Here is a 16,719-nt window from a genome sequence, read left to right as displayed (position 1 = left end):
GCCACCATGCAGGCCCAATTATTCTTGATAAACAACATTTTGGGGTATTTCACAGACCTATCTTAAAAAAGGGAGAGATGACAAGTGAGATAGTTATAAAGGAAGGGCTTCCTAAAGAGTTGCAGAAACCCCTTAAGATCTGTTTTGAAATACTGTCAGGCTAAATTTTTGTTTGTTTTGAGACAGAGTTTTGCTCTTGTTGCTCAGACTGGAATGCAGTGGCGTGATCTCAGCTCACTGCAACCTCCGCCTCCCGGGTTCAAGCGATTCTCCTGCCTCAGCCTCCTGAGTAGCTGGGATTACAGGTGCCCGCCACCATGCCTGGCTGATTTTTTATATTTTTAGTAGAGACGGGGTTTCGCCATGTTGGCCAGGCTGGTCTTGAACTCCTGACCTCAAGTAGTTTTTGTTTTTTTTTTCTAGAAAAAGGCATTGACCAATCTAAGATACTAAGGGTCTACAGCTCTATAAAAATAGGTTATAATAAAAGGCATAAAAGATTGCTAAGAATTCTAGCTGAGTTCGGTGGTTCACACCTGTAATCCCAGCACTTTGGGAGGCAGAGGTGGGAGGATCACTTGAGGTCAGGAGTTGGAGACCAGCCTGGCCAACATGGTGAAACCCCATCTCTACTAAAAATATAAAAATTAGCCAGGTGTGGTGGCATGTGACTGTAGTCCCAGCTACTCAGAGGCTGAGGCACGAGAATTGCTTGAACCCAGGAAGTGGAGGCTGCAGTGAGCTGAGATTGCTTCACTGCACTTCAGCCTGGGCAAGAGAGTGAGACTCTGTCTCAAAAAAAAAAAAAAAAAAAAAGAAAAGGATTGCTAAGAATTCTATCTAACATTAGTATTAGCCTCAGTCTTGATGAGCAGAAAAACTAAGAGAAAAGAACACTATTTCATTGCAAGAGACATAACAGTTGATATGAAGTACAGTATACTTTTATAATTAAAGTTTTTTTCTTTTAGAAATTAAAATCAATGGAAGTATTAAATTACCTTGGATTTAGGCCAAATGTAACAGGACTAAAAACATACAGTCATTTAAATATCAGTTATAAAATGCCACCCTTCCTTCATAAGTAAACACATTTAAAACAATGAAATAACAATCATCAACTCCAAGAACACTCTCATTATCTTCAACAAATAATTAAACGGTCATTGGAACTCACCCAGATTATCTCTCAAGGCACTAGCTTCCTCATGGGTTTTGAAATTATAATTCGGTACCAGCTTAAGTCTCATGCGGGAATAATTCTCTACATTAGCTAGCTTCCAATGAATTGGATTCTGTTTCCTAAGAATATTCATAAGCAAACAAGTAAAATTATTTAGCTTAAGTTACAAAGATTGATTTAAATACTGTAAAAAAGTATCAGGTACTTTACATTTGTTTAGTACCATTTTATTTTACTTTTATTTTTTAGAGACAGAGTCTCATTCTGTCACCCAGGCTGGAGTGTAGTGGCACAATCTCAGCTCACTGCAACCTCTGCCTCCTGGATTCAAGTGATTCTCGTGCCTCAGCCTCCCGACATAGCAAGGATTACAGGCGTGTGCCCCTATGCCCAGCTAATTTTTGTAATTTTAGTAGAGACGGGGTTTTGCCATGTTGGTCAGGCTGGTCTTGAACTCCTGGCCTCAAGCAATTTGCCTGCCTTGGCCTCCCAAAGTAGTGGGATTACAGTGTGAGCCACCACGCCCAGCCTGTTTAGCACCATTTTACAAAACTGTTCACATTTTTGATTTCATTTAATCCAAATAACTCTGATAGAACCAAAGTGAGTACGCGTAGCTGTACTGTATACACGAGGAATCTAAAACAGACTAAATAATTTGCCCAAGGTGACATGAGGTTTACAGGTAGCAGAAGTAAGATTTGAACATTGACTTTTAGAGTTACAGCTTGATACCTTTACTCTTTCATTGTTAAATGGGAGTTCTTAACTAACTATACAGATGGTTTATATTTCCAATAGTTTTCAAAATAAAAAATAATTTTACTACAAATAAAGACAATATAATTGCAAGTGGACAAAGATCTACATATAAGAGCTAAAACTATAAAACTCTTAGGAGAAAAGGTAAGGGTAAAACTTCATGACCTTGGACTTGGCAATGGTTTCTTAGATATGACACCAAAAAAAACCAAAAAGCAACAACAAAATAGATTAAACTGGACTTCATTAAAACTAACAACTTTCCTGTATCAAAAGGGCTGCTATTAATAAAGTGAAAAGACAATCTACATATATGAAAATCATATATAGGATCAGAGTCTATTATTAAGTATATACATATACATATATTTATATATACACTCTTACAATCCAACAAAAAAATCAATCTAAAAATGGGCAAAGGACTTGAGCAGACATTTCTTCAAAGAAGATGTAAAAATGACCAACAAGCACATGAAAAGATGCTAGACATCATTAATCACTAGGAAATGGAATATGAAATCATAAAATACCACTTTACTCCCACTAGGAGGGTCATAATAAAAAATCAGGAAATGACAAGTGTTGGTAAGAATGCAGACAAATTGGAACCCTCACACATTGCTAGTGAAAATATAAAATGATGCAGCTGCTGTGGAAAGCAGTTTGGCAGTTCCTTAGCAAATTAAACACAGAATTATCATACAACCCAGTAATTCCATTCATAGTTTATACTCAAGAGAATTAAAAACAAGTGTTCAAACACTTGTACACAAATGTTACCAGCAGCACTAATCAAAAGAGCCAAAAAGTGGAAAACAACCCAAATGCCCATCCAACTGTTGACTAGATAAAGAAAAGATGATATATCCTTATAAGGGAATACTATTCAGCCATAAAAAGGAATAAAGTACTGATACATGCTACTACATAATGAAAACATTATGCTAAGTGAAAGATGGCAGACACAAAAAGCCACATATTGTATGATTCCATTTATATGAAATAACCAGAACAGGCAAATAATACAGTCAAAAAGCTGATTGGTGGTTGCTAGGGGGTGGGACAGAGGATAATAAGGAGTGACTTTGTAATAAGTACAGGATTTCCTTTTTAGGTGATAAAAATGTTATGAAGTTAGACAGTGGTGATGATCGTACATTACGAATATACTCAGTGCCAGTGAACTGTACATTTTAAAATGGTTAAGAGGATAAATTTTATGTTATGTACATTTTACCACATTTTTAAAAGGGCTGTAAAAAAAAGAGATAATATAATTAAGCAAAACAGAAGTGACTGCGGATCAATTAAATGAACTGTAAAATATTCAAACATACAACAGCATTAGCCCTAGCTCAAAGAGGTGGTATCAGAAAGACAGAAGTAAATTGGTTTAACACTCTCTAAGAGTCTAAAGTCCAATAAACTTCATATCAAAGGGTCAAAGGAAGGCAAATAACTGTAAGATAAAAAACAATACAACCTCGAATCATCCCAGACCTATAATTCACAAAAAGACAATAAATAAGATTAAAAGCACCCTTTTATAAATTGAACATTTAAAAAATTGGAGTGCAAGGGGCATTGGTTCAAAAATTTCTAGACCAGAGTTGTAAAGAAAAAAGAGTACTTAATAAAATTATATCCTCTTACCTTTTAGCCCAAGGTCCCCTTTCACATGTAAGATAGAGCTGTATTGCTTTCCAGCGTCTAAGAGTGGCTAACTGTTGACTGCTAAGTTGTTTAAGCATATTATTATACCTGAGGTTCTCTTGGCGTGCTTTTCGATTAAATGGCTCCACAAACAGTTCCTGAAAGAAACAATAAAAGTTAAGTTCATTGACTCATATATTTACAGGTATATTTACATTTTAATTCCATAATTTAACATTTTTGACCAACAAAATCTTGCATTATGGGACAGAAGCTAGTAACCAACAGGCTTTTCTTATTCCATCAGAATCATTTTCTTTGATGAAGTATGATATAATTTTACCTATAATCTATTTATATCTTTTAAAACTTAAAAAGACAACCAACCAACAATAAACATGTGAAGAACTTCAAAAATGCAAAGTGCCTCAACACAGAACTTTGAAGCTCAAGATAATTAACCTCCTACTTACTGTCAAGTAAAATAATTTTCCTAGGGGATCTTTTGATTTACAACGCATCTAAAATGAGACTCAAGAGGAAAGAAAGTAGAAAGAAGCGTAATCACATTGTATACTACCAAGACATAACTTTAATCTGTGAAATTAATGTTCATAAGTTTCAAAGAAAAAAACCGAAGACTAGCTTATCTAACTCACATCAATATTCATCTATTAGAAACTAAAATGACAGCATTAATTTGTTTCAAACAAACCAGCACTGAATTATGTTAAAAAGAACAGTTAAAATTTTAAACAGTTTTAGAGAGGCACTACAGCAATGTGTGGTTAAAAATATATGCCTTGGAGTCAGACCTGGATACAAATCTTAGCTTTTCTGAGCTACTTTTCTTATCTAACTTTATCTTTAGCTTAGTTGTTTCTCTTAGCTAATTCTCTGAGGCTCAGTGTCCTCTCATGTGTAAAATGAGGTTAACAATAACTGTCATAATAAAGATGAACATTTAAAGTACTTAATATAGTGCTAGAAAAATAGCAAGTTCTCAATAACTTGTGGTTGTCATTATTACAATTGTTATTGTTAACTATTATTAGACTTAGTAGGAAATCAATTGTTTTGGAATACAATGTTACTAAATATTTAAAACAGATCATTGCTGAGAAAACTGAGGAAGTCATGACAGCTCCATGGTAATTAAACATCAATTCACAGTTTTGAGGTTCAATAACATAAGGATACTCTTAAATTAAGTATTTCTAGAAAACCTAAAGGTAAAGTTACAGGGAAAGTGTTGATGAGAATACAAACTGGTAGAACTTCTCTCAGGGAAATGTAACAGTATTTATCATAAGCACTACCTACTAGTAATTCCACTTATCCTAGGGAAGTCATCTCGGATAGCCACAAAAATATAACTATAGGGATGTTCAATACTATTTATAATAAATAAAAAGATTAAAATAAAGAAAAAAGTAAATGAGTCTAACAATGGGAAATACATTTAAATGTACTAATACATAAAACAATGGAATACTTTGCAGCCCGGCATGGAAAGATGTTTACAATATATTTTAAGTTAAGAAAGGAACAATGTTCTCATTTTGGCTTAACCAAATATATACACCTTAAAATTACTTAAGACTACTGAGTCTTCCAATTGATGATACAGTGTCTCTTTAATTTGTTTCAAGTGTTTTTTAGTTTTGTTAGATTGATACCTACTCATTTTATTATTTTAGATTGATACCTACTCATTTTATTATTTTGTTAGATTGATACCTACTCATTTTATTATTTTTAGAGCTATTGTAAAAGTATTTTTAGAAAATCTGTTTCCCATTCCTTATTCATTGCTAGTGAACAGAAATATGATTAAATTTTGTGTATTGATTTTATGTCCTGCAGCCTTGCTAAACTTGCTTATTTATAGTAATTTACTGGTATAATAGAGTCCTTAAGACTTTCTACACCGAGAATCATGTTATCTTTAGATAGTTTTATTTCTTCCTTCCCAATGTAAACACGTTTTTATATTTTTTTTCTATTTTTACTATATTTGCTAAGATTTGTGGTACAACAGTAACTAAGAGTGGTGAGAATGAATATCCCTGCCTAGTTCCCTGTCTTAGGGAAAAGTACTCAGTTTTTCGCCTCTGAATATGAAGCCAGTGGTAGGATTTTTGTAAAGGTTTAAGTATTTCCTTTCTATTCCTAGTTTGCTGAGAGCTTTGATTACAAATGGATGTTTAATTTTTCAAGCGCTTTTTCTGCATTTACTGATATGATAACATAGTTTTTCTTAAGACTACTAATGTGGTCCAGTATATTAATTAATCTTCAAATGTTGAACTAGCCCTGCATCCTGAGGATAAATTCCACTTTGTTGTGTCATATATTATTATTACCATTATTATTGTTCTTGAGACCGAGTCTTGCTGCTCACCTACACTGGAGTGCAGTGGTGGGATCATGGCTTATTAAAGTTTTGACCTCCTGTACCCAAGTGTTCCTCCCACATCAGCCTCCTCAGTAGCTGGGACTACAGGTGCATACCACCACACCCAGCTAATTTTTAAATTTTTTGTAGACATGGAGTCTCCCTATGTTACCCAGGCTGGTCTCCAACTCCTCACCTAAAATGATCCTCCCGCCTTGGCCTCCCAAAGTGCTGGGATTACAGGCATAAGCCTCTGTGCTTGATCTAATGTATTATTTTTAAAATATATTGCTAGATTTGTCTTGTAGTTATGTTCCTGATAGACACTAGTTTGTAGTTTTCTTGTATTATTTTTCTGTGATTTCACTAGGAGGGTAATACTACCCTCATCAAAGGAGCTAGAAATGTTCCTACTCTTCTATTTTTGAAGAGACTGAGAAAGTGGCATAATTTCTCCATTAAATGTGTGGTAGAATTTGCCAGTGAAACTATCTGGGCCTGAAGTTTTCCCTTTATGAAGGTTTTTAACTATAAATTATATTTCTTTAATAAATACAGGACTATTCAGGTTATATACTTATTCTTGAACTAGTTTTGGAAACTTGTGTCTGTCAAAAAATTGATCCATTTCATTTACGTTGTCATATTTATGTGCATAGAGTGGTTTGTAGTAGTCCCTTATTACAATGTTGATGTCCGTGGAGTCAGTGGTGATACTGCCTCTTTCTTTCCTGGTATAAAACATTTTTCACATCTCTCTCTCTTTTTTTTTTTGCTTTGTCAATCTTGCTAGAAGTTTATCAGTTTTAATGATATTTTGAAGAACTGGACCTTGGTTTCATTGATTTTCTCTATTATTTTTCTGATTTCAATTTCATTTACTTCTGTTCTTTATTTATTCCTTGATTTTGCTTATAAGGATTTGGATTAATTTTGTTTCTCTGGTTTCTTTTTTATTTTTTTTTGAGGCGGAGTCTCACTCTGTTGCCCAGGCTAGAGTGCAGTGGCACAGTCTCCGCTCACTGCAACCTTTGCCTCCCAGGTTCAAGCGATCCTCCTGCCTCAGCCCACCTAGTAGCTGGGATTACAGGCACGCACCACCATGCCCACCTAATTTTTGTATTTTTAGTAGAGACGGGGTTTTGCCATGTTGGCCAGGCTGGTCTCGAACTCCTGATCTCAGGTGATTCACCTGCCTTGGCCTCCCAAAAGTGCTAGGATTACAGGTGTGAGCCACCACGCCCACCCATTTCTCTAGTTTCTTAAGGTAGAAACTTAAAATTTGATGCCTTTCTTCTTTTCTAATATAAACATTATGTCATGCAAATTTCCCTCTAAGTGACGGTATGTATCCAGCCTCCTTAGAGGGATCTATTAATGTACTATCAGCTTAATAAACTTTTTACATAATCACTATATATAGAACATTTTCCTATTAATTGACCTTGTTACTGATTAGCTGTTTTTCTTCTAATCCTAAGATAATTTTTAGACAAATAATAGAAATACTGCTTGTTTTAAAATTGGGGCCCTGTATTACTCTTATTCAATATTAAATGCCTAAAATCAACATGAAGAGCCAGATATTAAAACATTTACTTTTTACCTGAAATTTGAGCTTGCTTTCTCCTCCTTCCCGGTCTCGTTTATGCATATTTACCATTAAAGCTTCATAACAATCCTTCCAATAAAGTGCCATGTTCTCATGACCATCGTAAAATGTATGAGTTTCATACTGCTTCATATAAGGTACAATCTTACCAAAAAAAAGATACATAAATTTAATATATGACTTCACCTGTATAAAAGTGGTAAATTAGCAGAAAAATCTTGATCAAAAAAGATAAAACTTACATATTTTTCAATGTAAACTTGCCATTCATTTGAATTACAATATTCTTGAAAATCTTCAAAAAATGAGGAGCTACCATTGGTAAAAGGTAAAGAAGGGAGGTGCAAGTTCATGAAGAGAAGTTCATAAATTTTGGAAACCAGGGTACGAACAAGGGGAATCAGGAACGAGTAGATTTCAGTCTGTTCCTTGATTGATTGACTTAGAACATGTTCCAGCTTCCCTAAAATGTAACACGCTTCATCCTGATTTTCAATCACTTTGGTCTGAAGAAGGGTATTTAGCTTAGCTGATGCCATTGCACAAACCTGGAGGAAAATAGTTGAGATGAGAAAGAGCAGACTAAAGCAAACATTTAGTGATAGCACAAGTTCTGCCTGGCCCTGTGGATTCAGAATTTTTATATAATAACTCTCAAGAACTGTGAAAGGTCTCATGTTACTTTGCCTCCAAGCTAAAGAGTTAGCTGCTATAGTTTCACAGGTGTTGGCAGAAGACACAAGACTCCTGAGTCAGAGACAAAGATCTACAGCAATAGCAGTAGCCAGAGTATCAGCATTTGCATTGTTCTCCCAAAGTGCAAATCCCACAGTGAGAGATGAAGAGGCCTAGATGATGCCTGCACATGTAGACACATTTTAGGAGAAACCACCAGTATAAAGGGAATCCAAATTTTTTTTTTTTTTTTTTTGAGACAGAGTCTTGCACTGTTGTCCGGGCTGGAGTGCAATGGTGCAATCTTGGCTCACAGCAACCTCTGCCTCCTGGGTTCAAGCGATTCTACTGCCTCAGCCTCCCGAGTAGCTGGGATTATGGGTGCCCACTACCATGCCTGGCTAATTTTTTTGTATTTTTAGTAGACACAGGGTTTCACTATGTTGGCCAGGGTTTAACTATGTTGGCCAAGATACATTTCACTATCTTGAACTCTTGACCTCGTGATCCACCCGCCTTGGCCTCCCAAAGTGCTGGGATTACAGGTGTGAGTCACTATGCCCAGCCTCATAAGCCAATACTTAATTCTACTCTTGTAGAATTTTGATGAAGTTTTGCTCTTGTTGCCCAGGCTGGAGTGCAATGGCATGATCTCGGCTCACCACAACCTCTGCCTCCCAGGTTCAAGCAATTCTCCTGCCTCAGTATCCCGAATAGCTGGAATTATAGACATGTGCCACCATGCCCGGCTAACTTTTTTGTATTTTTAGTAGAGACAGGGGTTTCTCCATGTTGGTCAGGCTGGTCTCAAACTTTCAACCTCAGGTGATCCGCCCGCCTCGGCCTCCCAAAGTACTGGGATTACAGGCATAAGCCACCGCGCCCAGCTGCTTTTGTGTATTTTCTACAATGAGTATGTGTTACTTTTACAATGAAAAATAAATAAAATAAATATAAAAAAATAAATAAATAAAATAAATATCTATTAAAAAATAGAATTACTTCTCTGCAGCATTCACAATAATATAAATAAATAAAAATAAAAAATAGAATCATCAGACTATACTCTTTTAAAAATAGAGTGACTGGGGGCAGTGGCTCACACCTGTAATCCCAGCACTTTGGGAGACCAAGGTGGACAGATCACATGAGGTCAGGAGTTTGAGACCAGCATGTCAAACATGATGAAACTCCGTCTCTACTAAAAACACACAAAAATTTGCCAGGCATGGTGGCAGGCACCTGTAGTCCCAGCTACTTTGGAGGCTGAGGCACAACGATCGCTTGAACCTGGGAGGTGGAGGTTACAGTGAGCCGAGAGCCACTGCATTCCAGCCTGGGAGACACAGAGAGACTCTGTCTCAAAAAAAAAAAAAAACAAACAAACAAAAAAAAAGGTGAGCCGGGGGGGGCAACCTGTTTTCAGAATTTTAACCTCTCCATGTTCTTAGTAATGTTATATCTAGTTTATGTAAATCAGAAGCCAGCCCCATCCCAACCTCCCTGCACCAAATACAAAAATGGAAACATCAAAATAAAATAAAAAGGGCCAGGTAAATAGCTGTGAAACAGGTAAATAGCTGTGAAATTCTTAACATGACTAATTTAACCCAGGTTCTCACAAGTACCCCATGTAAGTAGAAAACTGACAGACTAAAATTCACATCAAACTTTTTCAGCCTTTTCCATTTTAAATTTAAAATAGAAATAATAAATATTCCTTGTGACCAATATTTATCTTTATTTCTAAAACCTAGCACAAAGCTTAGTTCTTTGTAGATATTTAGTGTGTGATAAATAAAAAAAATATGAGATAGAATGTAAAATTGTAAATTAGTAAAACAGCAGAAAAAATTTGAAAGGAATAATTTAAAAAATAATTTTTCTAAAAAATTCAAGCCCTAAACCGCACATACATAAACAGTCTATATAGGCTACCTAGCACCTGAGTAGTTACATTGAATACAGATGATACAAGCAATGCTTCTAATACTAGCTATGTATAAATCCTGTAAAAGGAAGCCTTAAAATTATATAAAGTTATTAATATGAGAAAGAAATAAAAAATTAGCTGCCTCTCAAGCTCCTCAAAACTCCAAATGAAATCATGGATACTTTTAGAACTACTGAAAAACTTAAAACACCAAAAATACATTTTAATTTGCTTGTTACATAAATAATAGCTATGCTGCAAGCAAGCACAGAAAATGATATAAAAGAATGGACAAACCTGCAAATTACCCCTTCCAATGAATCCTAGAAGCAACTGGATCTGAATTTGAGAGAGTTTTACCCATACTGGACTTTCAGAATAGCAGACTGACAGACAGTCAAAGAGCAGCATCAAATCCTCTAAAAGCTATCACAAAGGAAAAAAATTGAGAAATAAAAACATTCAGTTTTTCAATTTACTGATGATCAATTTTCCCCAACATTAATACAAACCACAAATATTTCAAAAACTAGTCCAGTGTTCAGCTGACAAAAGCCAAAAGAATCATCCTAGTAATAGCTAACAAAATCTGTGAGTATTCATCACATCTTACCCTTGTTTATTGAATCTGATTAAACATTAACGCTCTAAAAAGGGGGGGGTGCAAAATTTTTCTCTGAATAAAGTTCTTAACTACCCAAAATATAATTTTAGAGAGATATTACTGTACCTTCTCAGTCCACATGTTTGAATTAACTAGTCCCTCTGACTGAAGAAAGTCCTGTATGATCAGCATTAGTCGGAAGGCATTTTCAGCAGTTACTGGATTAGTTTTTGCTTCTCTGTTTTCTGAGACTGCCCATTCTAACATCTTTTGGAGCAAACTAAACGGAAAACAAAGTCCTCTTAAAACCATTGTGAGCTTAGAAAAATAGTAGGACATTAAAAACAAAACAAAACAGCTTGAGAGGCAGCATTGTATCTCTAAAGATATACTATCTCTAGCAGGTATCCCTAAGACATTGTAAACAGAAATTGTTTTTTTTTTTTTTTTTGAGACGGAGTTTCGCTCTTGTTGCCCAGGCCGGAGTGCAATGGCGTGATCTTGGCTCACTGCAACCTCCGCCTCCTGGGTTCAGGTGATTCTCCTGCCTCAGCCTCCCGAGAAGCTGGGATTACAGGCATGTGCCACCATGCCCGACTAATTTTTGTATTTTTAGTAGAGACGGGATTTTGCCATGTTGGACAGGCTGGTCTTGAACTCCTGACCTCAGGTGATCCGCCTGCCTCAGCCTCCCAAAGTGCTGGGATTACAGGCATGAGCCACCATGCCAGGCCTATAAATGGAATTTAACAATAATGGAGAAACGTTGAAATGTTTGGAGTATTTATCTTTAATAAACATAGTATTAAAAGTCAAAAGTTTACTGTTTTACTTGACTATAAAAAAGCTATGACAATAATTCACATTCCATCCTTCATGAGATACTTAAATTGTTTCTTTAAAGCTGGAAATCGGCAAGGTTAGGGAAGAATGCCTTATTATGCCTTACAGAGGGTCTTGCCCTGTGGGAAAAAGATGCAATACTTCCCTGGTGTGCTACCACTACAGAGTCCTATTATCTACAGCACGGGTGTCCAATCTTTTGTCTTCCCTGAACCACACTGGAAGAAGGATTGTCTTGGGCCACACATAAAATACACCAATAATATTTTAACGATATGTTTTAACAATAGCTGATGAGCTTAAAAAAAAAATCACAAAAAAAACTCATAATGTTTTAAGAAAGTTTATGAATTTGTGTTGGGCCACATTCAAAGCCATCCTGGGCTGCATATGGCCTGCAACCTGTGGGTTGGACAAACTTGATCTACAAGGAACCCTAAATCCTTCAGAGAAATAACTATCAGGAAAACCCAACTCCCTTCTCTTAGCACGGAAACACTCAAATTTGGACAAGCCTGTAGAAAACAATGTATCAAGTCCTCAAATACTGCAAGAAAACAGTTTAAACAAAAAATCTGTAATCACTTACGATCCAAATTTACTTAAGACTTAAACCTCCTCATATTGGAATGAGTTTGGGATTCCTCTTTAGATCCTACTAGTATGGCAAAAGACAGGAGAAGGAACTGAGCCAGAGTTTCTCTTTTTCTCCCTTGTTATATCCACGGAATACTGAATAAATGTTCAATAACTAACATTATTTTAGACTCCTGCTGTCACTAAAAGGAGGATGGAAAATCACTAACTAAATGCTTACGTTAGTTTTATTTCATCTGATGGTCGAAGTAGTTCACTGGATATTCCTGGTTTACTCAGTGCTGAAAACACTTGTCCTCGTTCAATCCACGTATCATCATCAGACTTCTCTAGTCCCTTACACATTACGTAATTCAAAATATGTGTCAGTAATTGAAGAAGCTCCTCCTCACATCTCTATGGAAAATATAAAGCAATTTTAAATAACTAGAGGGTATAGTTGTTCAAAGCACATCATAAGAACCATTACATATACTAATTGTAATAATATAACGTATTTTTTAAGTGCCTTAATAAACCTGGAACTTTACTAGGCCCTAGAGATATAAGATGAGTAAGACACCAGCTTTGCTCTCAAAAAATTCACAATCTAGTGACTTCTAGGTTTCTAAACCTTAGATCATGAAACTTAGAACATGAATATAATATGAAATTGTTAACAACTGCTCACATATTTCTAAGGATTAGAAGTATATATCAGACATGAAAATAAAAACAATACTTGGAAAAATAAGCAATTTTACCTCTTGGCTTTCAAGTAAAGAGAAGTCATCACTAAAGCCCATATCATTTGTGATGCTGCTTTCTTTGTCAGAGTGCACAGAAAACGATTTAGTAGACTCTACTGGGGATGGTGTGCTAGGCAGACTGTCTGGCACTTGACTTCCACTATCACTCATTTCACATGAGTCAATTCCACTGAGGTCTAAACTCAAATGTGAAGGGTTCCTATGCCAGAATTCTTCTTGATTCTCTGATTTGAAAGACAATTCTCCCACAGAGCTATCTTCTGGAAATAATGGTGTGTTTGAGTCTAAAGAGTGTCTATCCTCCAAACTCCACTGATCTGAAGACACATTAACTGAGGCAAAAGAGGTGATTTTTTCCTCATCTGTTTTTTCATCAAAGTTCTTCTTAGTATCTTCAGTTGACATATTTTTATCATTGTCTTTCATTAAAATAGTTCTACTGTGCTTATGAAGAGTATTTCCGTTTTCAAATTTTGCTTTTAAAAAAAGCCTAACTAAGGTGTCTTGCCAACCAACTTGTTGTGATATTTGATGTGCTGCATCTGGCTGGGACTGCAAAATGTGTAAAACCTGTAAAAAGATTAAGAATACAAAATTCTTCAAAAAGTACATAGCACTTTATATCAAAAATAGTCTCTTTTCAGTTATTTAATGATAAAGTAATTTAATGAGAAACTATAGAAGAATATATTTTCAAAAGATTGTATTCTTAGATTATAAACTATTTGGAAGACTGGCATTGTGTTTCCAACTAATCTCCATATTATTGTACAGAGTAAGAGTGCACTAAAATATTTGCTGAAAGATAAAAAAGGAATATTAAAATGAATAGGATGATGGTATATATTAAATAATAGAGTAATATCCTCTCAACTAACTACTTTCCATGAGCCCCCTACATTTGTTCAGGAAATATTACTACATACCTACTATAGGCACAGTTTTAGGCACTAGTATTAGGGGAGTGAATAGGACACATAAGACATTTTGATAGAACCTGAGTACACCAAGGATGTTTTTTTGTCTCTTTTTTTCAGGGAAAGTTACATTTTTTTTTTTTGAGACAGGGTCTTGCTCTGTCACCCAGGCTAGAGTGCAGTGGTATAATCTTGGCTCACTGCAACCTCTGCCTCCTAGGTTCATGCAACTCTCCTGCCTCAGCCTCCTGAGTAGCTGGGACTATAGGCACATACCACCACGCCTGGCTAATTTTTGTATTTTTAGTAGAGACGGGGTTTCACCATGTTGGCCAGGCTGGTCTCGAACTCCTGATCTCCCGTGATCCACCTGCCTCGGCCTCCCAAAGTGCTGGGATTACAGGAATGAACCATGGTTGCTTTTGCAAAAAGGTTTTTGTTCGATATGTCTACACTAAAGTCTACATTGTTCAGTAAGTCTATATTATACAAACAGAACAAAAACTAAACTTTAATTCCAGAAAATGAACTTCAGCAAGATGGATGCCACTGCTTAGCCAGAATAGTAAACAGTGACATGGGAATATGTATGATCTCTACTATCCAATTGATTTCAATTTTTAGACAAAAACAAGTTCTTAAAAAGCTTTAGACATTCAGTTAAGATCTTTTAAGACAATTTTATCACAAAGCCAATAAACTTCTATATAGATGAAAAGAACTGTAGCTTCCAGGGTTTTGAGTATCTTTCTTAACAGAAGTTTTAGCTCTGACAAATTTCAAAGCAAGAGTTGAACAATGTTGGTAAGGACTTCAATATTACTAGTATTAATATGTGTTAATACAGAAGGCAAGGAGTCACAATGACGTGAAGATTCTTTATTAATGCAATACCAATCAGTGAGCAACTGTTACTTTACAGGTGCAGAATACCAATTTTTTTCCTTCAAGATTAAGCTTTACTCGGCAAAGAAACTTTTCATGCTGACTTTAAAGTTTCCATAAAATATTACTTATTTTATATCTATTTTATACATAAATAATAGATAAAACAAAGCTGCACTGACAGCTGTTTCTAATTATATGTGAAAAGGAAAGGATCAATTTATATGACCTGCTCCAAATACTCAGAGCTGAGTACATGGGGAAATAATCACTGTCACACACACTGTATAAATGTAAACTGGTACAGCTATTTTGAAGGACAATGTGGAAAAATCCATCAAAATGTAAAACATTAATACCCTTTGAAACAGCAAGTCTATTTCATGGAGTATGTCCTACAGATGTATTACCACAAATTGGAAAACATAAAAAGACATTCATAACAGCAGTTTATAACATGGAAAAGCAGGAAACAACCTAAATGTCTATCAATAAGGAACCAGATAATACTTTATGAAACAGCTATACAATGAAACACTACGCAGCCATTAAAGAGAAAAGGAAATTATACATATATATATATATAAAACAAATATATATATATTTTCTTTTCTGTTAGTTAAATAAACTATATGTGTGTGTATACGTGTGTGTGTATATATATATATAAACTATATATATAGAAAGATCTCTTATTCTCACATATATATATATATCTCTCTCTCTCTCTCTCTCTCATAAGTATGTGACAAAATCAGGAGGTAAAATTTTTTAAAAAAGCAAGGAAGCAAATTAAATAGACAGGTCAATGGTTACTAGTGAAGGACAGAGAAAGTTATGATCTGAAAGGGGAAGACAGGATAACTATCTCTTGACTTAGTTAAAGGTTAACTGTGTACTGAAGACAAATCATTGTTGGAATACTCATAAACAAATTATAGAAAATTATTTCCAGAAAGTTCAAAAGATTCAGAAACTCTAAAATACAGTATATGAATTAGAAATGGTCACAATCATTGAAGGTTCTTAATAAAAAAATTATTCTCTGGTAATAAATTTTTGACTCTGGAAAGAACATATTTGCAGGAGACCACGAAGAGCTAAGAAAACATTTGCATGCTAATTTCTTATGATTACATGAAGTTAATTTACTTCAAAAAGAAAATTGTTTACTTATAAAATTATGTCATTTATAAAATAAATGAAAACTTGTATCTGCTGCAAAATACTCAATGCAAAGTTATTTATAGCATGATCATGATGCTGCTATCGTTAAAATATATCTTAAGAGTTTACTGACCTTTCTGCAGATGGCCACTCTAACATTTATATGTGCTTTGTGAGATATATATACCACAGATAGTAGATCTTTAAAATTAATAACAGGATCTATGGTAGGAAAAACAAAAAAGTTAAAATTAAATACGAGAGATAACCAAAGAAAGAACTGTAGATAATACTTGTATAAAATGCTGAAATAATTAATTCATTTTAAAATATGAATTATAGGTATGTTCAAATTTTAAAGAAAAAATAGGTTTAGAATGTTTGACATCCTCCTGAGTCAACCCTAAATAATTGTTCCTTTTTTTTTATTGCTTGAACATACGGTCCATACTGCATGGCTCTTATATTATTATTAATCTTTTTATATACATGTCTTATCAACAAGATTGTAAACTAATCAAGACAAAGAACCTCATATCCCCAAATTCCCAGCACCTGACATAAATTCTACTGTCTGTCATCAACTACTGAAAAAAATTATTTAAAAAAATTAGAAGCAGGGCATGGTGGCACATGCCTGTAGTCCCAGCTCCTTGGAAGGCTGAGGTGGGAGGATCAGTTGCATCCAGTATGAGGCTACAGTGAGCTATGATTACACCTGTGACTAGCCACTGCACA

The 16,719-nt window shown here is 35.0% G+C and overlaps 1 protein-coding gene across 15 annotated transcripts in view; it reads right to left on the bottom strand.

The window, feature by feature from the left end:
- NBEAL1 (neurobeachin like 1) overlaps positions 1-16,719 on the bottom strand; it is a 206,947-nt gene that overhangs the window by 65,539 nt on the left and 124,689 nt on the right. For all 15 annotated transcript variants that reach the window (XR_006691117.2, XR_012421391.1, XM_065525900.2 and 12 more), the window contains 9 exons: positions 16,115-16,203; positions 13,007-13,582; positions 12,484-12,659; positions 10,950-11,103; positions 10,517-10,645; positions 7,854-8,159; positions 7,606-7,755; positions 3,602-3,759; positions 1,178-1,302 (listed from right to left, as the gene is read on the bottom strand). Coding sequence is in view for 13 of the 15 variants with exons in the window: in XM_065525900.2 (XP_065381972.1) it covers positions 1,178-1,302; positions 3,602-3,759; positions 7,606-7,755; positions 7,854-8,159; positions 10,517-10,645; positions 10,950-11,103; positions 12,484-12,659; positions 13,007-13,582; positions 16,115-16,203 (1,863 nt within the window). In the remaining 2 variants the exon portion in view is untranslated. The remainder of the gene's footprint in view (positions 1-1,177; positions 1,303-3,601; positions 3,760-7,605; positions 7,756-7,853; positions 8,160-10,516; positions 10,646-10,949; positions 11,104-12,483; positions 12,660-13,006; positions 13,583-16,114; positions 16,204-16,719) is intronic.

The sequence above is a fragment of the Macaca fascicularis genome, chromosome 12 (assembly GCF_037993035.2).
Source record: "Macaca fascicularis isolate 582-1 chromosome 12, T2T-MFA8v1.1".
In the NCBI taxonomy this organism is placed as follows: Eukaryota; Metazoa; Chordata; class Mammalia; order Primates; family Cercopithecidae; genus Macaca; species Macaca fascicularis.
This window is presented reverse-complemented; position numbering and strand designations above follow the sequence as displayed.